Source organism: Oncorhynchus mykiss, chromosome 11 (assembly GCF_013265735.2).
Source record: "Oncorhynchus mykiss isolate Arlee chromosome 11, USDA_OmykA_1.1, whole genome shotgun sequence".
Lineage (NCBI taxonomy): Eukaryota > Metazoa > Chordata > Actinopteri > Salmoniformes > Salmonidae > Oncorhynchus > Oncorhynchus mykiss.
In genome coordinates this window covers 42,838,182-42,866,012 of record NC_048575.1, presented here as the reverse complement: position 1 = coordinate 42,866,012, position 27,831 = coordinate 42,838,182, and the positions used below count along the sequence as shown (strand labels likewise).

General features: G+C 42.1%; 1 protein-coding gene across 1 annotated transcript; it reads right to left on the bottom strand.

Annotated features, from left to right (window-relative positions):
• Positions 1-4,569: 4,569 nt before the first annotated feature.
• On the bottom strand, positions 4,570-26,465 carry fam81b (family with sequence similarity 81 member B). The gene is made up of 9 exons (XM_021620910.2): positions 26,419-26,465; positions 26,070-26,128; positions 23,662-23,869; positions 22,274-22,392; positions 10,157-10,286; positions 9,043-9,149; positions 6,736-6,871; positions 6,455-6,650; positions 4,570-5,429 (listed from the first exon to the last, which is right to left on the bottom strand). The coding sequence occupies exons 2-9, from the start codon at positions 26,096-26,098 to the stop codon at positions 5,296-5,298; spliced, it is 1,059 nt and encodes a 352-aa protein (XP_021476585.1). The 5' UTR covers positions 26,099-26,128; positions 26,419-26,465; the 3' UTR covers positions 4,570-5,295.
• Between the last annotated feature and the right edge of the window lie 1,366 nt (positions 26,466-27,831).

Below are 27,831 nucleotides of genomic sequence, written 5' to 3'. Positions count from 1 at the left end.
TTTTCTGTGGACATTATGGATATAATTTGGAATTTTTGTCTGCGTTGTCGTGACTGCTCTTTCCGGTGGATTCCTGGGCATAACGCACCAAACTAACGGAGGTATTTGGATATAAAAAATATCTTTATCGAACAAAAGGAACATTTGTTGTCTAACTGGGAGTCTCGTGAGTGAAAACATCCGAAGATCATCAAAGGTAAACTATTAATTTGATTGCTTTTCTGATTTTCGTGACCAAGTTACCTGATGCTAAGTGTACTTATTGTTTTGTCAAGCGATCGATAAACTTACACAAACGCTTGGATTGCTTTCACTGTAAAGCATAATTTCAAAATCTGAGACTACAGATGGATTAACAAAAGGTTAAACTGTGTTTTGCAATATTGCACTTGTGATTTCATGAATATGAATATTTTCTTGTAATGTTATTTGACTGTGGCACTATGCTATTCAGCGTTGCTGATGACAATTATACCGGATCCGGCATGGGTGGTTCAGAGAGGTTAATAAAGACATGTTTTGGTTATCCTGACTTGTACACCGTGTATTAAAGTCTCTAAAAGATTACCACCATCTCTTGCGCATGTCATTTTTCGTATGAATCCATAACAAATTACTATGGCAATAAATATCATTGAATTACAGAAATACTCTAACAAAGTAGGCCAATGAAGGTAAACAAATTGGAGCTTACTGGAAAATACTCTTTCAAAATGAATTGAAGAGGCAAGTGGAAGGGGGAAAAGAGGTCAAGACAGCGCTGCTCTGAGACAAGCATGGGGGCTGGTCTTGATAAATCAATGAGATTTTTTATTTTCACTGAATCTCCGTTTGGGTATTGGTTAGCCGACAATTAGGTGTGGAAATGTTAGGATTGTTTTGCTCTTACTGCAGTACATTATGAGCCGGAGCTGAGAGGATCACCAAAAATAAAGGTATTTTGGTTTCAGTGCATTTTCTTTAAAAAAAATGTATATAGCCTGTCAATGTGTAGGAATACTGTGTAATAAAATTGATAATTGTGTACTAAAAACTTGAATGTGTTTTTGTAGAGTATACAACCACAACGGGCTGCACCGAAAAAAAAACGCATGGTTCCACAGAATACCAACTGGGATAAATCCCGAGGCAAATGTGGCTTCTTCATCAACATCTTTATGCTTTCATTAATAAAATTATACAAATACTCTCGCCAGCTTTGACCCATGCCTGGGCCTGCAAGATGCAAATGTGTTAGTCAGACAAATCATTGGGTCGAAACTATAGAACAGTACAAAACAGGAGAACACAAATGGTTAATGTTCTGAAAAACACACACACACCAGTTGATCAATTGCCTGTGAATCTAAACCCACAGTTAATCATGTGCTATTCCAAGGTAGGTTATATTTTACATAAAATCTTATCAGGCCTACTTATTGCATCTGTTTTCTAGCAATAAAGTAAATGATTAAGTTTAATATTAATTAAGTCACAGCATAAATTAAACGTGAGCCTACACAAACGTGGACTATACAATCAAATTAAATATGCTAGTCAAGAACCTGCCAATATTTTTCTCCATGATTACTTTTTATTCAAGACAAAATACACCCGGTTCTGACATTTTTCAACAGGAAAAACAGACTTGTAGCTGACTGATTCTCAAGACCGAGCCAAACAAATGTAGAATAACATTCGATACACAAACGTATGCTACAGGCTACATAAAATAACCTGGTAGGGCTACCATGTAGCAAACAAAATCATTTGCATAGGCCAAAACTGTTTAACTTGTTGCTTCAAAACAGGCTGAATTCAGTTCGGCTTAAATGAGTAAAGCTTTGCCACAGACATTTTTTTTTGTATGAATTAAATCAGGTCGGCCTACCCGTAGCTCAAAAGTTTGAGCCAATTTTGTTACTGTATTAATTGAATGTCAAGGTTGCGTGCACATGCGCTTTGAATTCATGGCGACTATAAATACGGTTGGCTACGACGCACACCCTGAGCGTTCATCATGCCAATAGAGAAGGCCTGTATGAACCGACATTACATTTACCCGTTTCTCGCAATGATTTATCCCATTTAAAACGGAGTGGGTGGGAAATCCTGTTCCCGCCCTCACCAGGGTTAGAGGCGCTACAAGCAACTCTGGGAGAGCTAGGACCAGATAGCAGCCTGCCAGTTAAGACAGGATAACATTGACTTAATGTACAAGTTTGGATAACAGACAGGATAACATTGACTTAATGTAAAAGTTTGGATTTTCACTGGCATATGAAGACTAACCCCCCCAAACGATGGGCTAATGACACAAGAGATGGTTTTTACATGTAAGCATTCACTAATAGGAAACCAAGTCAAGAGACTCACGACTAGTATACACCCAGCAGAGTAATTCTAGCAACATCCTCATGTACCAACCCCAAACACTCAGTTCTACAATCCAGTAAACAAACATCAAGTTTTGATCAACTAGAACCAATTGCACATCATTTGATGCTAAAAACACATTAGGATGCTACTAGCATAAATTGACCTACACTGAGAAAATGTAGCTTGAGTCAAATGGTCATTTAAACACCTTGACCCCTTTGTCTAAACTGGTTAAAGTAAACTCAGCAAAAAAAGAAATGTCCCACTGTCACCTGCGTTTATTTCCAGCAAATTACAAATGTGTAAATATTTGTATGAACATAACAAGATTCAACAACTGAGACATAAAATGAACAAGTTCCACAGACATGTGACTAGCAGAAATTGAATAATGTGTCCCTGAACAAAGGGGGGTCAAAATCAAAAGTTAGTCAGTATCTGGTGTGGCCACCAGCTGCATTAAGTACTGCAGTGCATCTCCTCCTCCTCCTCATGGACTGCACCAGATTTGCCAGTTATTGCTGTGAGATGTACCCCACTCCTCCACCAAGGCACCTGCAAGTTCCCAGACATTTCTGGGGGGAATTGCCCTAGCCCGCACCCTCCGATCCAACAGGTCTCAGACGTGCTCAATGGGATTGAGATCCGGGCTCTACGTTGGCCATGGCAGAACACTGAATTTCCTGTCTTGCAGGAAATCACGCACAGAACGAGCAGTATGGCTGGTAGCATTGTCATGCCGGAGGGTCATGTCAGGATGAGCCTGCAGGAAGGGTACCGCATGCAGGAGGAGGATGTCTTCCCTGTAACGCACAGCGTTGAGATTGACTGCAATGACAAGCTCAGTCCGATGATACTGTGACACAGCCCCAGACCAAAAAATATGTCAGATGAAGGAAATACTGAGCTAAAGGACTGATTTGCTAGCAGACTGGACTCTTCTGATGGCTGAGCACTTGATGGCTTTACCTTCACTCTGCGGTCCAACTCATCCCAAACCTTCTCACTTGGGTTGAGGTCGGGTGATTGAAGAGGCCAGGTCATCTGATGCAGCACTCTATCACTCTCCTTCTTGGTCAAATAGCCCTTACACAGCCTGGATGTGTATTTTTGGTCATTGTCCTGTTGAAAAACAAATGATAGTCCCACTAAGCACAAACCAGATGGGATGGTATATCGCTGTATAATGCTGTGGATAGCCATGCTGGTTAAGTGTGCCTTGAATTCTAAATAAATCACTGACAGTATCTCCAGCAAAGCACCATCACACCTCCTCCTCCATGTTTCACGGTGGGAACCACACATGCGGAGAACATCCATTCACCTACTCTGCATTTAACAAAGACATTTGGACATTTCCACCAGTCTAATGCCCATTTCTCGTGTTTCTTGGCACAAGCAAGTCCCTGCTAATTATTGGTGTTTAGTTGTGGTTTCTCTGCAGCAAATCGACCATGAAGGTCTGATTCACGCAGTCTCCTATTAACAGTTGATGTTGAGATGTGTCTGTTACTTGAACTGTGTGAAGCATTTATTTGGTCTGCAATCTGAGGTGCAGTTAACTCTAATGAACATATCCTATACAGCAGAGTTAACTCTGGGTCTTCCTTTCCTGTGGTGGTCCTCATGAGAGCCAGTTTCATCATAGCGTTTGATGGTTTTTGCAACTGCACTTGAAGAAACATTCAAAGTTCTTGAAATGTTCTGTATTGACTGACCTTCATGTCTTAAAGTAATGATGGACTGTTGTTTCTCTTTGCTTGTTTGAACTGTTCTTGCCATAATATGGACTTGGTATTTTACCAAATAGAGCTTCTGTATACCACCCCTACCTTGTCACAACACAACGGATTGGCTCAATCTCATTAAGAAGGAAAGAAATTCCACAAATTAGCCAGGCACACTTGTTAATTGTAATGCATTCCAGTTGACTGAAGCTGGTTGAGAGAATGTCAATAGTGTGCAAAGCTGTCCTCAAGGCAAAGGGTGGCTACTTTGAAGAATCTCAAATATACTTTGATGTGATAAAGGGAACACGTTTTTGGCATGATTCCATATGTGTTTTTTAATAGTTTTGATTTCTTCATCTAAAGAAAACCCCTTAATTTAGTAGGTGTGTCCAAACTTTTGACTGGTACTGTATGTCATTGTTGTGTTATTTTTTTCACTCAGGTTCCCTTTATCTAATTAATATTAGGTTTTGGTTGAAGATCTGAGAATATTCAGTATTAAAAATATGCAAAAGTAGAGAACATTTGAAAAGGGGGAAATACTTTTGCACAGCACTGCTGTGTATCTTGCATTTCAGGATGTACAGTGGAAACCTGAACAAGTTGCATTTACAACTGGAGCAGGCTAGACATTTGTGCAGGCGATTTCCAGAGACAATTCGTAGATAACAATAGATTGTAGCAACTGGGCAACTGTAACAACTAGAAAGAGCAGACGTTTGGCTTCATCTCAACAGTCAAATGTTTTTTCCTTGACATAGGAGCTGGAAGTGAGATGCATTTTGCTGAAATATAGTGCTGTAATAATATGAAATACTATACCCTTCAGCTCTTGACACAGTACCTGAACAATACATTCTGGCATTTTGAGATGACAGGTGCATTTGGAAATAAATTCTCATGCTTGATTGTGTCAATATTACTAAATTGTACTTTCATGATGAACTTTATTCATTTCAGATGAGATATAATAACAAAGATTTTCTTCTGATTAACTATTTTTGGTATTAAATCAGTGATTTGAAAAGGTTTCAAAGTGAAAGCATCCCATAATAATTCCTGATCTATTGCACACTTTAATATACCATGTGGATCCCAGTAATCATGGACTTCTGTGTCATTCACAATTATTGACAATTTTGAGTATGAAATTTCATTACTGGTCTGTTTCACCATGCAGTACCACACTCCTGTGTGACCTGTGGCGTCACACATCTCTCAGCTCCACCATCTTCCTGCGGATTTGTTTGATGTCCTTTTGCAGCTTCTCCTTGTCCAGCCGGGCTTTGGTGTCACCGATCTGCCTCAGCGAGTCTATGGCATCATGGATAGACTGGAACCCTGGCCGTCAGAGAGGTGGGGGATAAGGAGAGTCAGTCCCTACAACATGACTTACAGCCTTGCAGACTCTCCTATAGGCTCTGCCTTACTGCTGCTGCTGTGTGTTGAACATTAAGAACCTTGTCAATTATGCACTGTCCTCCCCTCTCTTTTCCCTTCCTTTCCTCTGAAGACAGAGTGAACGATTGAGGGGTCTGAAGCGCTAGCCTCGCAGCCTTATTAAAGCTGAGACTGAGGCGTGATTCATCCCTGCGTTTATTGCTAGTTTTATTTACTGAGCTGTCCCTTCGCCTTTTATCACGAGGGTTTCAGAAGCCCTGCAGAGCGAAGGCCTTAGAGCCAACATCAGCTCCTTGGGGAAATTAACTATAAACTGGAATCAGAAAATTGGCATTAGATGTCAATCCAACAACAGGCTGCCGTGCTTACGTCCACCCCATGACTTATTAACGGAGAGATGATAGGGACATAGATAACATCGCCCCAACTGCATGCTTGAAGGCTTGGTGGAAGGGCCTGTTTCAGTTTCTTTTTATGTTGTTTTCATGTCACATCGAGTGGATCGATTTGACTAGACCCTGTTTATGGAAACCCCAATAAATAAATAAATATTTCACGTTTGACTTCCCTGATGTCTCATGAAAGACGATGTTTGTCACTGCTGTAACTATGCTTCAGTGGTGTGCTCATTATCTATCTGCTCCAAAAGGCACCATTCTCAATTAGTTTCTGAGCTCAGGTGGCACTTATCAGGCCTACTTAATCAGAACAGGCCCACACAACTGTGAGGTGTGTAATTTAACTTTGCCAAAGAAATACAAGCTGAGAGCTCATTGCTAATGTAGGCCATTGGATCTAGGTCTTTAATGCACCTGCCCAGTTGTCCTATTTATCGTTCCTTCGCTGACCCCTATTGTGACAGTCATCCACACCGTATATAAGTTATGTCGAATACCCAGAGTTTTTCCTGGTAAAGGTCTCCTGTCTCTGGTATTGACAGTGTTAGTGAGGGTGTGAGTAGCGACCTGACTGGTAGTCCTGTTTGATCAGCTGCAGCTCTTCCCGGAAGCTGGTCTCCAATGTGCTGATCCTACTGTGGAGTTTCCTCTTCGAGTGCTTTACCCTGTCTGCCTGGTGCTCCTGTTCCAGCTGAATCTCTGCTCTCTCCACACGGACTGACAGCAGCCTGACCTGCTCACTGAGCCTCCCATCTGCCTCCACCTGCACACACCCACACGCCTTACCATAGTCCAGCAGACAAACTGACAAACACACCAACACACACACACACATATGCACATACTACCATTTTGTCCTGCAGTAGAGACCGTAGCACCTCACTGCCATGTCTGTGTGTCTGTGCTGAGCTGCTTAGCTGTTGCTCTGTCCACATCCTGAGTCTGTCTGTGTCCTCCCTCGCCTCCCTTACCACACCAGAGCTCCTGTAGGTGGAATATATATGTTATTGATGTTATATCCACATGCAACTGGGTACAGATTGTTGAGGATTGTGAACAATCATATACACCTCACAAGAGTCACCTCTGACAGTCTGGTTAAGGATGGTTTACTGAGAAATGGACCTAAACAGTTGCACAACTATCTCAATAGTCTATCTCAGATTTAGGGTGTCACTTCTTATTAACTGAGTGTGTTTCTATAGCAGGCCCTGCAGTTGGATGGGAGGAGGAGGTACCCTAAACTATGTTCTCTTGGGTAGTTATGCCAGTGACCTTCTCAGCAACAGCACACTCTTTGTTTTGTTTGGTCTGCAAGCCAAGCACTTCACTCTGCTGCACTCAAATGCTGCCTCTCCATTAGAAGTCCTGTGTTTGAGGAGTGCAAAATCCCCTTGCCACTTATTTTTCCCTGGATTGTTTGCTTTCATTTTACTCTGGCGACTCTTTCGCACTCTTACTCGTGCCATTTTTTTTGTCCATTAACGTAATGACCGAGGAAACGTTTGTGATGACCTGTCAAATGCACTTAGGTAATGGCTGAAATGAGCTCAATGAAATACATTGGCTTTTCCGTTGCATCTATAGGAGCACTGATGCTTGTTGGCGATTTAACACATTGTCTAGAGACATTTTCTACGCAATTGAAAAAAGTAATGATTTCATAGTTGTAACGTTTACAAATTAGATGCGCTGGAATATGTATTCATTTATTCATGTATGTCACGCCCTGACCTGAGTATTCTTTGTTTTCTTTATATATTTTGGTTAGGTCAGGGTGTGATGAGGGTGATGTGTGTTTTTATCTCATCTAGGGTTTTTATACTGTCTAGGGGTTTTGTAGGTTTATGGGGTTGTTATCATCTAGGTGTTTATGTAGGTCTATGGTTGCCTAGACTGGTTCTCAATTAGAGGCAGGTGTTTATCCTTGTCTCTGATTGGGAACCATATTCAGGCAGCCATCTTCTTTGGGTATTTCGTGGGTAATTGTCTATGTTATGTTGCACGTTAGCGCAGTGTTTCGTTAGCAGTCACGGTTGTGTTATCGTTTTGTTTAAGTGTTCTTTGTGTTCGTCCTGCAATAAAGAAGTATGTATTCTAACCACACTGCGCTTTGGTCTTCTCCATATGACGATCGTGACAATGTATGTAACTACACCTAGTGTATATATGTGCAATTCCACGGGCCAGCATCCTTGCGGAACGCTTTCGACACCTTGCAGAGTCCATACCCCGATGAATTGAGGCTGTCCTTACCAAAAGGGGGTACGTCTCAATATTAGGAATGTGTTCCTAATGTTTTGTTCATTCAGTGGATTTGAGCGCATTACAAGAAGAAAAGTTACATTATACAATAAATGTAATACCTGGAATTTAAAATAATAATAATTTAAAACTGAATTCCCACCAAAATGCCTGAACTTCATTCATTATTTGTCCTTGCCAGTAAAATATTTTGTGCTATACTGTAATTCAGCCATCTGATGGATTATAGTTTGGATTATCTTTATCCATTTTACAACTTGCATTCATTATAATTGTTATTTTTTACTTTTTACAACTTCAATGACTGTTGCTAGTGTGTGTGTGTGTGTGTGTGTGTGTGTGTGTGTGTGTGTGTGTGTGTGTGTGTGTGTGTGTGTGTGTCTGTATTTTTGTTTGTGTGTGGTTTGAAGGGGCAGGGCTGTGCAACATGATGTGCTTAAGTTATTCATTACCTGTACCTGGGGCCAGGCCATGATGGATTAGATACAGATGGATTACCTGCTTGGGTCAGATCTTAGTGTCTCTATTGTAAAAAAATAAAAATGTAAAACTGGTGGATTCAACATTGAATAATGATTTTTCCTCACCACTTATATTTGCAAAGGTAGTGCATTTCACAAGGAAAGGAGAGAGCTATCTCTTATATTGCCTATGAAAAATAAGCATGTAAGACCAAGCTTCCTTGATGTAGGGGCTTTGACCTAGTTCCTTCGTGGTGCTACTACATGATGTACTGTTATATTCAGTGGCATAGAATACAGCGTAGGTACTAGTATTCGTACCCCGTTCCCCCCATAAATAGTATGATTAAGTTGTCTCTCAACAGGCTTTTAAAGGTCATTTTCTAGGTTGTGTGTTAAATGGGGTTACTGTAAGAACACAAGACACACTTGGCCTCCAGGAGCTTGATTTGGCTGTGCAGGTCAGTCCAGCTGTTTCTCTGGCCGTGGGTCTGGTCCACCAGCAACACCTCCAGTCTGCTAACTGCCTGAGACAGCTGCACACACACACACACACACACACACACACACACACACACACACACACACACACACACACATTTGAAATACTTGATTTTAATCTACCAATCAAATGTACATTAAAAAAGGATCCAAACATTTAAAGGTCCTTGTATGCATGGACACTCCAGACAGACAGGAAGGCAGACAGACAGACGGACAGATAGACAGGCAAACAGACAGGCAGTGTAAACAGTCAACTCAGCCTCAAACCTGGCCCCTGTGTGACATACACATGAAGAGTTTATTTCCAAAACGCTATATTCCATATTCGCTATATTCTGTGTTGATGTGTGTGAAAAATATTACTGTTCTCAGATTTGTTGTTTTAATAGATTTTAGATGTGGGTTTTTTTATAAACGCTATACCTCCATTGTTTAGCTGGACATCTGCTAAGTGACAAACATTTCAAATGTAAATGTTTTACATACAGATCTCATATGACTGTATTGAATAATTATTATAATAGTTTTTTTATATATATATTGATGTCACAAATGTATCATTTGTAGAAAAAAAAATGTTATGTAGAAATGTGTTACCTTTGACTGTGTAAAACCTAGCAGTACTACTTATTTATCTGAGAGTGAGGCGGATATACTGTAGAGCAAAAAAACAACTTGATCAACATGTGCAAAATGTGCAATTCACTGGCTAGATGCAATCATAACTGAGGCTGTTTTGGGGCTCTAAAGCCTTCATGTGTTTGTCAACCCCAGGCCACAATTCACTAATACTCTCATTAGAGAATTGTGGCCTGGAGTAATATCCTCTTTCACTCTTCGTCAAACACAAAAGTCCAGCCAGTTTTTGCTACAGTCGTCATCCCTACTATGTACTGTATGTATTCAGCGAGAGGCCATGTTGGTTCCTTCAGGAAAGGAAGCTAAAATGAAAGGGAGATTCCTTTATGCATCTTGTTGTGAAGTGCTTGGTCAAGTTGAGTCTGACCTAAAAGCAGTCCAGTTGTTCAGAACCCCTAACCTTGATGTCTATCTCTCTCAGTCGCTCTCCCAGACCTGACTTGACCTCTGACACCTCCTGTTGGAGCCTGGCGATCTCTTGTGCCCTGTCGCTCACATCACCTGACAGCTTGGCAATGCTGGCATCACACCTGAGAGTGAGACAGGGAAAGAGAGATGTCTTTACCATTACAGTACAATACACTCCCACCTGGCTTGACCATCTCTGGGAAGTTTGGGTGTCAAATGAAAGCTAAAAGTCTATATTTTTGAGAAATTCAGTTATTTATACAGTACAAGTCAAAAGTTTGGACACGCCTACTCAAATCAAATCAAATCAAATCAAATTTTATTTGTCACATACACATGGTTAGCAGATGTTAATGCGAGCGTAGCGAAATGCTTGTGCTTCTAGTTCCGACAATGCAGTAATAACCAACAAGTAATCTAACTAACAATATAGTAACATGATATAAGGTAGCATTGTTTAAAGTGGCTAGTGATATATTTACATCATTTCCCATCAATTCCCATTATTAAAGTGGCTGGAGTTGAGTCAGTGTCAGTGTGTTGGCAGCAGCCACTCAATGTTAGTGGTGGCTGTTTAACAGTCTGATGGCCTTGAGATAGAAGCTGTTTTTCAGTCTCTCGGTCCCAGCTTTGATGCACCTGTACTGACCTCGCCTTCTGGATGATAGCGGGGTGAACAGGCAGTGGCTCGGGTGGTTGATGTCCTTGATGATCTTTATGGCCTTCCTGTGACATCGGGTGGTGTAGGTGTCCTGGAGGGCAGGTAGTTTGCCCCCGGTGATGCGTTGTGCAGACCTCACTACCCTCTGGAGAGCCTTACGGTTGAGGGCGGAGCAGTTGCCGTACCAGGCGGTGATACAGCCCGCCAGGATGCTCTCGATTGTGCATCTGTAGAAGTTTGTGAGTGCTTTTGGTGACAAGCCAAATTTCTTCAGCCTCCTGAGGTTGAAGAGGCGCTGCTGCGCCTTCTTCACAATGCTGTCTGTGTGAGTGGACCAATTCAGTTTGTCTGTGATGTGTATGCCGAGGAACTTAAAACTTGCTACCCTCTCCACTACTGTTCCATCGATGTGGATAGGGGGGTGTTCCCTCTGCTGTTTCCTGAAGTCCACAATCATCTCCTTAGTTTTGTTGACGTTGAGTGTGAGGTTATTTTCCTGACACCACACTCCGAGGGCCCTCACCTCCTCCCTGTAGGCCGTCTCGTCGTTGTTGGTAATCAAGCCTACCACTGTTGTGATGTCCGCAAACTTGATGATTGAGTTGGAGGCGTGCGTGGCCACGCAGTCGTGGGTGAACAGGGAGTACAGGAGAGGGCTCAGAACGCACCCTTGTGGGGCCCCAGTGTTGAGGATCAGCGGGGAGGAGATGTTGTTGCCTACTCTCACCACCTGGGGGCTCAACTCATTCAAGGGTTTTCTTTATTTGTACTATTTTCTACAGTAGAATAATAGTGAAGACCTCAAAACTATGAAATAACACACATGGAGTCATGTAGAAACAAAAAAGTGGTAAACAAATCAAAATGTATTTCATATTTGAGATTCTTCAGAGTAGCCACCCTTTGCCTTGATGGCAGCTTTTCACACTCTTGGCATTCTCTCAACCAGCTTCATGAGCTTCATCATCCTAGAATGCATTTCAATTGCTAAAAGTTAATTTGTGGAATTTCTTACCTTCTTAATACATTTGAGCCAATCAGTTGGTTGTGACAATGTACTGTAGGTTTGGTATACAGAAGATAGCCCTATTTGATAAAAGACCAAGTCCATATTATGGCAAGAATAGCTCAAACAAGCAAAGAGAAACAACACTCCATCATTACTTTAAGACATGAAGGTCAGTTAATATGGAACATTTCAAGAACTTTGACGGTTTCTTCAAGTGCAGTCGCAAAAACCATCAAGCGCTATGATGAAACAGGCTCTCATGAGGACCGCCACAGGAAAGGAAGACCCAGTTACCTCTGCTGCAGAGGATAAGTTCATTAGAATTAACTGCACCTGAGATTGCAGCCCAAATAAATGCTTCACAGAGTTCAAGTAACAGACACATCTGAACATCAACTGTTCAGAGGAGACTGCATGAATCAGGCCTTCATGGTTTTCTTCTGCAAAGAAACCACTATTTAAGGACACTAATACGAAGAAGAGACTTTCTTGAGCCAAGAAACACAAGCAATGTACATTAGACCGGTGGAAATATGTCCTTTGGTCTGATGAGTCATAATTTGAGATTTTTGGTTCCAACCACCGTGTCTTTGTGAGACGCAGAGTAAGTGAACGGATGTTCTCTGCATGTGTAGTTCCATCGTGAAGCATGGAGGAGGAGGTGTGATGTGTAGGGGTCCTTAGCTGGTGACCCTGTCTGTGATTTATTTAGAATTCAAGACACATTTAACCAGCAAGTTAATAACCTGTTAATTCATATGCCTTGCGACAGTGATATATAGGCCTAAAGCCTGAGACAATAAGACAGTGGCAGAATAAATTCAACCACACCTTTGATTTATCACAAAACCAGATAGCAACCTCTGTCAAGTGAAGTCCACAAAGCATATTGCATGTATAGTAACAGACAGTTAGTTACATGACCTACAATATGGTCAGGCAAATGAATGTTTCTGCCATTTTTAGACCACTGAACAACTATTGATTTAAAACAACAAAGAGGTACCGCAAGTCACAAAATAAATATGAACTGCCTCCACTATTCTAGTCACTAGTCTCCTGTCCCACGTCTCGTCATCCTGCTACTCTGTCCTGGATTCCCCACTCTACTACTCCCTTGGATTCCCCTCCGGACCTGCTTACCCTGTCTCAACCCCTCTCGCTCCAGCCTAATCCTCAGCACCTGGTTTCCAGCAACCCGCCCGAGCTTCCCCTGACCTGCACTCAATCTTCCCCCTGTGTTCCAATAAATACCTTGGTTACGTCATCCCCGTCTCCTCATCTGAGTCTGCTCTTGGGTTCCCTTGTTCCACTCCGCATAACGGTTTGCTAGTTAACATTAGCCATCTACTTCTTGCTACATATTGAACTTCCATCCTCTCAGGCCAGGGGCACAACAATGTATGAATCAATGGTTGGATCAGAATCGCAGTTATAATCATTGGCCAGTACGGAGAATTAAGTAAAACCACAAGTCCAAATCCCTATCTCCATCCATGGCTAATTTAGATAGCTGGCTAGCCACTAGAGGACAACAACAAAACAAGATGCAACAATTCAAGTTTCTCTGTCAATGACATATGCTCTCAATGGGATTTGATAGTAGTGACACCAAATCCAAGCTGGCTTCCCTTGACACTTTTTTTTTGGTGTGCCAGGACCATTCACAGTTGAGCTCACTCAGTTTAGCTCAACCCTGATTGGGCAATTTTGTATTATTTTTGTCAAGGAAGGTCAGATGCTTGCTGGCTTCCCTTGTTTTAAATGCTACAGGCGGCAACAATGTCAGAGAAAGCAGACAAGGTGGACTGATCCAAGATGGCGGATTGAACAAGATGTAGATCACCTCAAGGTAAAAAAGTAAAATTCAATATCATTAAGTTAGACTAAATTTTAGCACTTCACAAACTGGTTGGTAATAACCTTCAATCTGGATAACAACACAAAACAAATCATAAGACTAGAGAAATGTATCAACAATATTACAAAAACAAGTAACACCCAAACATGGAGAGTAAAACAGGGGAACCAATCTCAAAACAAAAACAAAACCCGTCTTGAACGTGTACACCGTTTCGTACAGAGAGGGCAAGGTTATGAACGCCCAATCGTTGCCAAATTTGCTTTCATTAAAGATAAAATAATGGTTAAAAGCCAGAGTAAAAGACTTGCTGGCACGAAAATAGGAATGCTCAGTTCCCGAAAGAAATGGCAGAACGTTGCAAAGTTCTGAAAGCAATCTTCAAGGAAAATAGATTGAAAGGGAAATACATAGCTCTCGTAGTCGATGAACTGTATATTGATAACCAAATGTTCAGAGACACAAAGACTACTCCATGGCTATTCTAAAAATGACAACGTTCGCATAGAGGAGGCGAATAATGGAACACACAATACTATCCATGTTAGGGATTGTAATAGTGCAAAAAAAAATAGATAGAAAAGCAATCTTCAAATATAACTAATTGGAACACAAAAGTACTAATTCAACATGGTGTAGATAAACACAGCAGGCAGAAGGCACAGTATGTGGGTATGTGAGGATGTATTGTGATGGAAGGTGTTGTATGTTTTTTGGTGCTTGGGAAAGTGTGGCGTTAAGTGAGTGAGAAAGAAAATGGTATGTACATACAGTATGTATTGTTGGGGGGGGGTTGTGAGAGAGCTTTCAATTTTGTGCAGATGAGGGATATACATTTTATAATGAATTATACATCTCATTTACCTATTTATTGTCCAATCATGCTGGAACTGCATTTTAAAATAAATTATACATTTTATTTATTTATTTACCCTGATAGGTTTTTTAAATAAATGATACATCTAATTTATTTATTTATGGTCCTATCTTGATGGGACGGTCAACAACCCTATACGCTAGACACCAACCTGAATGACTCAGACACTAAAGAGATGTCCTTATCTGTTTTATGGGCCTGCTGTAAGCTGCCTGTATGCAGCCAAAATGCAATCAGAGACCTTCTAGAGCAGCACCGCCCCCTCAAGATTCTAAGCCTGCCTGGCAGGGTTGGTCCTGCAAAGACAAAGCCCCCTGATGGTGGGGATGGGGATTCCGGTGGGGTTCCCCCACCCAGGCAGTGACAGTGCTGGGAACACTAGCTGTAGTAACCCCCATGGGGAGGGGGTCACACTGACATTCAGAGAGGGGGCATATTATTGTGGCCCTGGTGGCACAAAATCATCAAAGGTCTGACTGCATGGAGATGCTTGGGATTATGGTCACAACGGGGGACCATGTGTGGGTGTTTCAGGGGAAGTATATCTGACCTCCATCATCTAGGACGTGACAATGGTTAATTAAATCTCCCCATTCCTGCCCATTTTTGTTCAATTTTGCAGGTCTTCTCATACAGCTGCATCTGTATATGCATTTGTAAATGTGTGTGTGTGTGTGTGTGTGTGTGTGTGTGTGTGTGTGTGTGTGTGTGTGTGTGTGAAGGTGTGTGTATGTATCCCACAACTTGCGAGGGAGTAAAAGATGTTAGGGCCAATATAGGATGAATCACAGTAATTGTTTGCTAAAATAATAATTGCTGGCCAAAATTGTAATGTTCGTAATGGCAATACTTTTAAGAGGTAACAATCCTTTGCGTAAACTGCCTACATTACGACAAATATTAATTGATAATTATGGAAATGAAGATAAACAGGATTTTTAAAATAGATATATATTTTTTAATAGCTATATATAATACAAATCGAGGTGAGTGCGATGGATCTGCTTCTGTTCTGTGGGTGGCACTATGTGCTCTTTTTGAAGGATGGGTCCCGGATGGGTCCCTCTTCACTGTTGACGTTGAGACTGGTGTTTTGCGGGTACTATTTAATGAAGCTGCCAGTTGAGGACTTGTGACTAGTGTCTGTTTCTCAAACTAGACACTAAAATGTAATTGTACTCTTGCTCAGTTGTGCAACAGGGCCTCCCACTCCTCTTTCTATTCTGGTTAGTGCCAGTTTGCGCTGTTCTGTGAATGGAGTAGTACACGAGAAGAACGAGATCTTCAGTGTCTTGGCAATTTCTCGCATTGAATAGACTGATGCATTTCAGAAGAAAGGTCTTTGTTTGCTGATGCTCCAGCTACTCAACTGGTCTAAAGAAGGACAGTTGTATTGCTTCTTTAATCAGAGCATCAGTTTTCAGCTGTGCTAACATAATTGCAAAAGGGTTTTCTAATGATCAATTAGCCTTTTAAAATGATCAACTTGAATTAGCTAACACAACCTTTGAATGGTGTATTGGAACACAGGAGTGATGGTTGCTGATAATGGGCCTCTGTACGCCTGTGTAGATATTCCATTAAAAAAAATTGTCATTTACAACATTAACAATGTCTACACTGTATTTCTGATCAATTTGATGTTATTTTAATGGACAATAAATGTTATTTTCTTTTAAAAAAAGGACATTTCTAAGTGAGCCCAAACCTTTGAATGGTGTATATATTTATAGATATATTTACAAAAAATATATATGGGGATTGGAAATTATGCAGACAATTACATTGAAAAAACTGTCATACTTGTTTGGGACAGACAGCATCAGATAGATGGCACTGTTTCCTTTGCTCGGATGCTTTCTCCTGTGTGATACATTCAGCGTCTTGCAAATCGATGGCCTCCATGAATACATGCCACTGAAAGTCTATGTTTCAGTAAAGTAATAATAAGTTCAGTAAAGTTCAGTACAGTCCTGTGCTGTACTCTACAGTAGAGTAGAGTAGAGTATAACAGAGTTAGTACAGTAGAGCACACTATGGTACTGTATTGTATTGAACGATACTCTACTGTACTCCACTCTACTATTCTGTACTATACTGTACTGTCCTCTACTGAGCTGTACTTTGATGTCCAAACTTGTGTGAACTATAGACGTCTACGATTGGTTCAGATTTGGTCCGGTGCGGACCAACCAATTCTGGTATTTTGTGGGCGGAGTTCAGTAAAATCATAGCCAGTGTGTAGAATAATACTCAAATATGCGAATGCATATTTCATGTTTTGAATACACATTTCAGAATGGATAACCCCAAGTCTTTCACCATGCGACAGATAATAATCAACAACGGACTCAAACGGACTCACAGCAGCTCCTTTACAGTAAATCAAATCAAATCAAATTTTATTTGTCACATACACATGGTTAGCAGATGTTAATGCGAGTGTAGCGAAATGCTTGTGCTTCTAGTTCCGACAATGCAGTAATAACCAACAACTAATCTAACTAACAATTCCAAAACTACTGTCTTCTACACAGTGTAAGGGGATAAAGAATATGTACATAAAGATATATGGATGAGTGATGGTACAGAGCAGCATAGGCAAGATACAGTAGATGGTATCGAGTACAGTATATACATATGAGATGAGTATGTAAACAAAGTGGCATAGTTAAAGTGGCTAGTGATACATGTATTACATAAGGATGCAGTAGATGATATAGAGTACAGTATATACGTATACATATGAGATGAATAATGTAGGGTATGTAAACATTATATTAGGTAGCATTGTTTAAAGTGGCTAGTGATATATTTTACATAATTTCCCATCAATTCCCATTATTAAAGTGGCTGGAAGTGAGTCAGTGTGTTGGCAGCAGCCACTCAATGTTAGTGATGGCTGTTTAACAGTCTGATGGCCTTGAGATAGAAGCTGTTTTTCAGTCTCTCGGTCCCAGCTTTGATGCACCTGTACTGACCTCGCCTTCTGGATGATAGCGGGGTGAACAGGCAGTGGCTCGGGTGGTTGATGTCCTTGATGATCTTTATGGCCTTCCTGTAACATCGGGTGGTGTAGGTGTCCTGGAGGGCAGGTAGTTTGCCCCCGGTGATGCGTTGTGCAGACCTCACTACCCTCTGGAGAGCCTTACGGTTGTGGGCGGAGCAGTTGCCGTACCAGGCGGTGATACAGCCCGCCAGGATGCTCTCGATTGTGCATCTCTAGAAGTTTGTGAGTGCTTTTGGTGACACGCCAAATTTCTTCAGCCTCCTGAGGTTGAAGAGGCGCTGCTGCGCCTTCTTCACGATGCTGTCTGTGTGAGTGGACCAATTCAGTTTGTCTGTGATGTGTATGCCGAGGAACTTAAAACTTACTACCCTCTCCACTACTGTTCCATCGATGTGGATAGGGGGGTGTTCCCTCTGCTGTTTCCTGAAGTCCACAATCCTCTCCTTAGTTTTGTTGACGTTGAGTGTGAGGTTATTTTCCTGACACCACACTCCGAGGGCCCTCACCTCCTCCCTGTAGGCCGTCTCGTCATTGTTGGTAATCAAGCCTACCACTGTTGTGTCGTCCGCAAACTTGATGATTGAGTTGGAGGCGTGCGTGGCCACGCAGTCGTGGGTGAACAGGGAGTACAGGAGAGGGCTCAGAACGCACCCTTGTGGGGCCCCAGTGTTGAGGATCAGCGGGGTGGAGATGTTGTTGCCTACCCTCACCACCTGGGGACGGCCCGTCAGGAAGTCCAGTACCCAGTTGCACAGGGCGGGGTCGAGACCCAGGGTCTCGAGCTTGATGACGAGCTTGGAGGGTACTATGGTGTTGAATGCCGAGCTGTAGTCGATGAACAGCATTCTCACATAGGTATTCCTCTTGTCCAGATGGGTTAGGGCAGTGTGCAGTGTGGTTGAGATTGCATCGTCTGTGGACCTATTTGGGCGGTAAGCAAATTGGAGTGGGTCTAGTGTGTCAGGTAGAATGGAGGTGATATGGTCCTTGACTAGTCTCTCAAAGCACTTCATGATGACCGAAGTGAGTGCTACGGGGCGGTAGTCGTTTAGCTCAGTTACCTTAGCTTTCTTGGGAACAGGAACAATGGTGGCCCTCTTGAAGCATGTGGGAACAGCAGACTGGTATAGGGATTGATTGAATATGTCCGTAAACACACCGGCCAGCTGGTCTGCGCATGCTCTGAGGGCGCGGCTGGGGATGCCGTCTGGGCCTGCAGCCTTGTGAGGGTTGACACGTTTAAATGTTTTACTCACCTCGGCTGCAGTGAAGGAGAGTCCGCATGTTTTCGTTGCAGGCCGTGTCAGTGGCACTGTATTGTCCTCAAAGCGGGCAAAAAAGTTATTTAGTCTGCCTGGGAGCAAGACATCCTGGTCCGTGACTGGGCTGGTTTTCTTCTTGTAGTCCGTGATTGACTGTAGACCCTGCCACATACCTCTTGTGTCTGAGCCGTTGAATTGAGATTCTACTTTGTCTCTATACTGATGCTTAGCTTGTTTGATAGCCTTGCGGAGGGAATAGCTGCACTGTTTGTATTCGGTCATGTTACCAGTCACCTTGCCCTGATTAAAAGCAGTGGTTCGTGCTTTCAGTTTCACGCGAATGCTGCCATCAATCCACGGTTTCTGGTTAGGGAATGTTTTAATCGTTGCTATGGGAACGACATCTTCAATGCACATTCTAATGAACTCGCACACCGAATCAGCGTATTCGTCAATGTTGTTATCTGACGCAATACGAAACATATCCCAGTCCACGTGATGGAAGCAGTCTTGGAGTGTGGAATCAGCTTGGTCGGACCAGCGTTGGACAGACCTCAGCGTGGGAGCTTCTTGTTTTAGTTTCTGTCTGTAGGCAGGGATTAGCAAAATGAAGTCATGGTCAGCTTTTCCGAAAGGAGGGCGGGGCAGGGCCTTATATGCGTCGCGGAAGTTAGAATAACAATGATCCAAGGTTCTTCCAGCTCTGGTTGCGCAATCGATATGCTGATACAATTTAGGGAGTCTTGTTTTCAGACTAGCCTTGTTAAAATCCCCAGCTATAATGAATGCAGCCTCAGGATGTATGGATTCCAGTTTGCAAAGAGTCAAATAAAGTTTGTTCAGAGCCATCGATGTGTCTGCTTGGGGTGGAATATATACGGCTGTGATTATAATCGAAGAGAATTCTCTTGGTAGATAATGCGGTCGACATTTGATTGTGAGGAATTCTAAATCAGGTGAACAGAAGGATTTGAGTTCCTGTATGTTTCTGTGATCACACCACGTCTCGTTAGCCATAAGGCATACGCCCCCGCCCCTCTTCTTACCAGAAATATGTTTGTTTCTGTTGGCGCGATGCGTGGAGAAACCCGCTGGCTGTACCACCTCCGATAGCGTCTCTCCAGTGAGCCATGTTTCCGTGAAGCAAAGAACGTTACAGTCTCTGATGTCCCTCTGAAATGCTACCCTTGCTCGGATTTCATCAGCCTTGTTGTCAAGAGACTGGACATTGGCGAGAGGAATGCTAGGGAGTGGTGCACGATGTGCCCGTCTCCGGAGTCTGACCAGAAGACCGCCTCGTTTCCCTCTTTTACGGAGTCGTTTTTTTGGGTCGCTGGCTGGGATCCATTCCGTTGTGCTGGTTGAAAGGCAGAACACAGAATCCGCTTTGCGAAAATCATATTCTTGGTTGTACTGATGGTGAGTTGACGCTGATCTTCTCGACTGTATGTAATGAAACCTAAGATGACCTGGGGTACTAATGTAAGAAATAACACGTAAAAAAACAAAAAACTGCATAGTTTCCTAGGAACACGAAGCGAGGCGGCCATCTCTGTCGGCGCCATGGCAACCACCACAGTAGTGTCTGACTCAGTGAAGGCTCCTCAGAGGAGGAAGGGAGGGACCATCCATCCACCTCAGTGAATTTAATAAAAATAACAATTGTGAAACATAAAAAAGTTATATTTTTTAGATAAAACTATACTAAATATATTCACGTCACCAAATAATTGATTTAATCACACTGTTTTGCAATGAAGGTCTACAGTAGCCTCAACAGCACTTTGTAGGGTAGCACCATGGTGTAGCCAAAGGACAGCTAGGACAGCTAGTTTCCATTGTCCTCTGGGTACACTGACTACAATACAAAAGGAGCCTTGTGGTTACTTCCACAGTAAATATGACAACTTCCAGAGTACGTCCTCCAACCTATTAGACCTTTCAGCATGAACTGACATGCTCTCCACCCAATCAAAGGATCAGAGAATTAATCTAGTAAAAACGGGGATAAACATATCTGAATTTCTCCAATAGAAACTCTAGTTTGCAACTGTTAGACTAATGACTACAGATCCCTAGATCAGCTAGATACAGAACCCTAGACCAGCTAGATGCAGGCAAGATTGTGCAGGGCGGTTTTGAATATGTCAATGTCTGTCACCTTGATCACTCAAATTTCTCTTGACCTGTACACCTATGTTGTAAACGTTCATTCATAGGCTAGGTTATAGCAACCTCATGATGGGTACAGGAAGAATCAATGAATTAATCAATCAATGTTACATTGACTGAGGTGAATGTATTATGACTGACAGTCATCCAATATGCCGTAATAGAAATAGAAGGTCATTCTCATAAAAAAAATTATCGTTCTCTTCATGTTAAACGGCACCGACCACCACTGGTCTGACTGCACTGTATAGCTCTATGGTTCTTTAATTGATCTGGTCCAGTGGTTCCCAACCTTTTTTTTTACAGTTACTGTACTACCAACTGAATTTTGCTCTGTCTGGAGTACATCTGAACTACCCCCTCATGTACATTTTACCAGTAGGCAAGGTCGAATCCCCGAGCTGACAAGGTACAAATCTGTCGTTCTGTTCTGTCATTGAAAACAAGGATTTGTTCTTAACTGACCTGCCTAGTTAAATAAACGGTCAATGCCGTATCAACACAAACAGAGCTTCAGTTAAATGTATTGTGTCATCACCTACTGTAGCTTCCCCTTTGCTCTGTTACAAAGCACAATGTGGAGAGCAACAATGTATCATGATACCTTTTACTGGTACTCTACACTTAGTTTTACTTGTTTACAAGAACAGCAGACAACCTGATTATTAATGAATTGCCCAAAAGCGGTAAATCGTTCAAGTTGGAGAGCTTTAGACAACCTTGGTAGACACTAAATCAACACAGCACTGAGCAGCCACTTCTCTCCCTCCCTTGACTGTCCTCCCCAACCTCCATGCATGACGCCATCTATATTCTAGACTGGGCTAACCTGCTGTGACCCACACACGGATCCTCATTTCCTATCAGAGAGATTCATCTGACCAGCCTGGAACTCATATATTCCTCCTGATTACAAATCTATATTCACACCTCTCTGTTTGGTTTGCCAGATTTTGATAGCAGATATGGAATTCCAGATGATCAATCAAATATGATGAAGGGAGATGCTTCATAGCATTTTTTCTACTTGGACGAGTATCAAATACACAAACACACTCAACACACGCACGCGCGGACACACACACACACACTTCTAAGGATGGGAGCTATATAATTTCCATAATGCAAATTGTAAAGTTCTGCTTTGCCAGGTATGGATATTAAACAGACTTTCATGCAACCCATCATAACACTAATGAGTGTTATTGTTTGTGTGAGTGTGTGAGAGACAGTGACTCAGTTATAGTAAATGCATACCTGGCCACCCTGCCCCTGAGGTCACCAAAACCAGCCAGGTTTTTGTGATCCAGACTCTGCATAGCAAAAGAGGTCCCAGAGGTGACACTGTCCCGCTGGGCTATCTGACTCTTCAGAACCTGCGGGGAGAATAGATTGAGGCACTGTCAGGTGGTATCGGCCTGTTGCTAGAGATCATCATCGCTCACGCACTTACTCTCCTCTTGCATGGACAATCACTCGCAGAACCATTCAAATGAGTTGAGCTCCACTCACCCTATATCACACGACTGTGCCCTGGCAGATAAACCAAAAGAATATTGAGCTCCTGTGCGACAGGTGTATTAAACGTTATCACACCTCGTTTTCCATGTAGAGGAGTAAAATCCTGGCTCTGCCTATTGCTTCTCTCGCTCTCTCACACACACTAATTACCTCATCATTTATCGTTTTCATTTCAGATGCAGTAACCGTGAATGGCGAACATTTTGTCAAAATAAATACCCACATTTTGCCATGTCCCCTTGTGTTTGTGAGGTCATTGCTGTGGAGGAAAATATGACTCCAGACACGGATCTATTTGATCTATCTATTTCATGCGCCACTGTTATTACGCAATCCCTCTTTTAAGTGGCCCTGTTGGCAACCGTTCCAGAAGTCGTTGAGGTTTATTGGATGTCGTTAAAATTTCTGCTAACTTATGAGGAATACGCCATGAGCCTGAATGAGATTCAGTGAGGCTTTGCTCAGTGCAGCATAATCAAATCAGCCTGATCTGGCAGAGAGAGAAAGAGAGAGACTCACACAGAGACACTCACAGATGTAGGATCTTAATTTGAGCCAGTTTTCTACAGCAGTAAAACAATCCTGCAGCAACAGGACATTTGAATTATTGGACATTTTTGTAGGGTTGATACATTTTACGTTAGGGCAAATCAAGTTTGTGGAAAGTGGAAATTACAAACTTTAGAAGCCTTTTTTAAAACACAAATACACCTATAGGTTTGCATTCCCAGCAACAAAGGGTGATCAAATTAAGATCCTACGTCTGTAACACTCTCTCGTCACTCTGACCTCGCGCTCCTATACTCACCGCTCTCAGGTTTTCTACACTACCATATGTATTAAATGTACTCCTTCCATTGTTTATTTATTTTCTGTTATGCTCTTGTGTCTTGTGCATTTAGATTTTGATTGAACTTATCGACACAGTACAGCAATACCACACATACAAGTTATGGTCATGATTATGATGAACATGATTACATGAACCAGTTTTGTAGTTCTCTATGTGCTGTATACTGGCTGTTACCATGTCAACTGAAAACAGAACACATGTATATATGTCCTGTATGTGTGCTACATGATGACAACAATGGAGAGAGACACGTGATGCTACAGGCCACCACCTGTATGTCAGTGCTGAGCTGTTTGACGATGTGCGTGATGGTGTGGATGTGGCTCTCCAGCAGCCTGCGAGAGGAGGTCTCTGACTGGACAGAGCCCTGGGTGAAGTGCAGACTGGCCACCACCTCCTCCTTGATCCTGAACGCCTGCTCAAGCAGCACGCTCATCGTACGCTCCTGATTGGTCAGACGGCCTTCTATGACATCAGACCTTGGGGAAAAGGAGGAAGATTTAGATTCCTCTGGTAGCACTTGATGTGCATGCTGCCGTTTTGGTTTGGGTTTGACATAGTATTGTGCTACGACCAGTTATGTGTCTTACTAATGTGATTAATCTGTGTCTGATGAAGCTACAGATGTATGATCTTCATTTTGTCACTGTTTTGCTGCTGAGAATTTTCCTGCACAGCAGTAAATGCAAACGTGTAGTGTATTGGAGGTTAAAAAGGCTTCTGAAGTTTATAATTTCCACTTCAACATTTCAGACTTGATTTTCCTTAACAAAACACGTATCAACCCCTACCGAAGATATCCACTAATCCACATAATAATTCACATTTCCTGTTGTTGCAGGATTAGTTTCCTGCTGTAGCAACCTGGCTCAAATTAAGATCCTACATCTGTAAACTGTAAGGCTGCTTGCTTTCTTCAAACAATGAGATTACCCTGTAGCATTGCATGGAGATATGTATATCAACAGATCTGACTTGGTTGACATTGCACCTAGGCAGAGAAAATCAAGGCAAATTCAGTCTACCCTCCAAGAGGATTAGAAACACCTCTGTCAAATCTGAATGGCACTGGGTTTGTTACAGTATCCTCGGGCCTTTCACAAATCATATTTCTCTCATTTCTGACTAGGTCTCTATGGGTTTTCTGATGCACTATGGTGCAAACTCAATGTCTCCACTGCACTGATTGAATGAGGGTGGCTAATGAAAGGAAATGTGAGACTTTTTGAAGGTCAGTTTTGAAACACTTTCGGGAAAAGTATTCAGACTCCATCCTGTTTTCCACATTTTGTTACGTTACAGCCTTATTAAAACATGTATTAGATTTTTTCCCCCCCCCATCATCAATCTACACACAATACCCTATAATGACAAAGCAAAATCAGGTTTAGGCATTTTTTTGCATTTATTAAAAATGAAAAAACATTATTTTCACACAAGTATTCAAACCCTTCAGTACTTTGTTGAAGCACCTTTGTTCGATCGGGTTCAAGTCCAGGCCCTGGCTGGGCCAATCAAGGACATTCAGAGACTTGTCCAGAAGCTACTCCTGTGTTGTCTTGGCTGTGTGCTTAGGGTCGTTGTCCTGTTGGAAGGTGAACCTTCGGCTCAGTCTGAGGTCCTGAGCCCTCTGGATCCGGATTTCATCAAGGATCTCTCTATACTTTGCTCCGTTCATCTTTCCCTCAATCCTGACTAGTCTCCCAATCCCTGCCACTGAAAACATCCCCACAACATGATTCTGCCACCACCATGCTTCACCGTAGGGGTGGTGCCAGGTTTCCTCCAGACATGACGCTTCGCATTGACGCCAAAGAGTTCAATCTTGGTTTCATCAGACCAGATAATCTTGTTTTTCATGGTCTGAGAGTCCTTTAGGTGCCTTTTGGCAAACTCCAAGCGGGATGTCATGTGCCTTTTACAGAGGAGTGGCTTCCGTCTGGCCACTCTACAATAAAGGCCTGATTGGGGTGAGTGCTGCATAGATGGTTGTACTTCTGGAAAGTTCTCCCATCTCTACAGAGGAACTATGGAGCTCTGTCAGAGTGACCATCGGGTTCTTGGTCACCTCCCTGACCAAGGCCCTTCTCCCCCGATTGCTCAGTTTGGCCGGGTTGCCGGCTCTAAGAAGAGTCTTGGTGGTTCCAAACTTCTTCCATTTAAGAATGATGGAGGCCACTGTGCTCTTGGGGACGTTCAATGCTGCAGAAATGTTTTGGTACCCTTCCCCAGATCTGTGCCTCAACACAATCCTGTCCCTGAGCTCTTCGGCCAATTCCTTCCACCTCATGGCTCTGTTTTTGCTCTGACATACATTGTCAACTGTGGGACCTTATATAGACAGGTGTGTGCCTTTCCAAATCATGCCTAATCAATTGAATTTACCACAGGTAGAAACATCTCAAGGATGATCAATGGAAACACAATGCACATGAGCTCAATTTTGAGTCTCATAGCAAAGGGTCTGAATGCAGATGTAAATGTGTTATTTCTGTTTTTACATTTGCAAACATTTCTAAAAACCTGTTTTCGGTTTGTCATTATGGGGTATTGTGCGTAGATTGATGAGGATTTTTGTTGCATTAATCATAAAAAAAACAAGCCTGTAATGTCATAAGAAAATGTGGAGAAAGGGAAGGGGTCTGAATACTTCACGAATGCGCTGTAGGTATAACTCACTTGTCATAAGGCTCGTACGGCTGTGACATGATTCCTCTTCATAACAGTTTTCTGATTCCCTGAAAAGAAGATAGAACATTTTGTTAAGCATGCAAAACAGCTTTCACCTTGACAGATAACACAAATTCCATTCGCTGTTACAGTAAATGGAAATTGGGTCACGGGAGGTTGCTCTTCAATTCAAACACAAAGATACAAGTCATGTTATTTCCATTAGCCTTATCTCAACTCCCTTACGTAACATCATACTTATTAACCAGTCTGAGAAGTCCATTGTCCTCTGTAGTATATCATTTTATTACGTTTTATTCATCAAGTAAACTAACAAAAGAAAATGCAGGATACTTACAAACCAATGTCTGGTCTACAGTGTGTTGTGCATAATGTGTTTGTTTTGTTCACTTGGTTACTGCAGTAAAGCTGAATGGGGTTTGCCAGTGTGGACTTGGCAACGTGATAATGAGGGTTGATGTTGTGTTAGTGCTGAGCTCAGCAAGCAAAGCATCTTTACTTCCTCCATTACTTTAGTGGCTAAAGTATAGTCATTTTCGCTAAAGAGTGTGATAATTGCCAGTGTTTGTGTCGTGGTAGACCAACAATACTTTTCAACATGGATTTTTATTGAGGCTGGATTGTTCCGGGGTGTTTATTTCACAGCAATTCAATTTGGATATGTATTCTGTCTGTTGGCGCTCAACTATGGCAATCTCCTTCACTGAAAACTGCTGCTCTAGCAGAGCCTCGTTAACATCTGTAAAAAGCCAATTACACATTTACAAACCTGTGCTTAAAATGTCCCTTTCCCAGACCAAATGTTAATATCTACTCAGAGGAAATAATTTTAATTGTCCCAGCTGAAATGCTAGTGATTACATTAAGTGATTAAATTGGAACATTCTTATTTGAAGATAACTTTCTTCTGCCCATATAATTATCTCATAGAGAAAGGGATTAGATTAGCATACGAACCCGTCCCTAAACCCAGTCAAACACCTCTGGGCCATGGCAGAAAGGTCTAGTGGAAGATGGTTTCAACACCAGTACATGCAACACTCCCCAGTGCAGATTTAAAAGCTGACCTCGTGTCTCATTCCCTTGCCCTCCAATCGATTCCATGCTGATTAAAGTAAGACGACTAGCGCTGTGATTGATTTAGCCTATCCTCCAAATTAATCCGTCTAAGAGCTCCTCTTAATCCAAGATATTTTTTTATTGGGCTGTACTTTTTTTTTCAACATTCTCTTGAATTATTTACCCCTTTCCAAGTCTAAATTACTCTGTTGAAAAAATACCTACCTTCCTGAGTGATTTTTTTCCCCTTCTCATTTACCCTATACATATGTATGTTACCAGGGTGGAGGTACTGTACATCTATTCAGTGAATTACAGTAGCCATGTAATATGGAACTGAGCTTATTTGTCTGTTTGAATGAATTGCTTGTGAGCTCTGATTGGTTGCAGTTGTGACCATGAATAATGCACCTCCACCTGTTTCCTTAAAGATGGTGGTTCATTTTCCAGAGGGACAGAGGGAAACACAGGGACTGAGCTGCTATTGTCTCCAAGTCCCTGCACCGTCCATAGTCTGAGAAACAACATTTACATGTGACTTGTAGTTGTTCATTTAGACGTGGAGTTTGGATTAAGTACTTGGGGTGTGTTTGACTTTCAGGTGTCATGAGTTGCTTCATGAATGGATTGTGAGAGGGGTGGATAGGTAGAGTGCTTTAGCAGTTTATCAGATCATCTTATAGGGATCATG

What these genes read in the sequence shown, in the direction of transcription:
- fam81b (XM_021620910.2), bottom strand. Translation starts at nt 26,098, where the DNA reads ATGTCACAGCCGTACGAGCCTTATGACAA. An exon ending in AGCTCAGCACTGACATACAG is followed by an intron (nt 22,393 to 23,661) that starts GTGGTGGCCTGT and finishes TTCTCCCCGCAG; the next exon opens with GTTCTGAAGAGTCAGATAGC. An exon ending in CTCAGGGGCAGGGTGGCCAG is followed by an intron (nt 10,287 to 22,273) that starts GTATGCATTTAC and finishes TCTCACTCTCAG; the next exon opens with GTGTGATGCCAGCATTGCCA.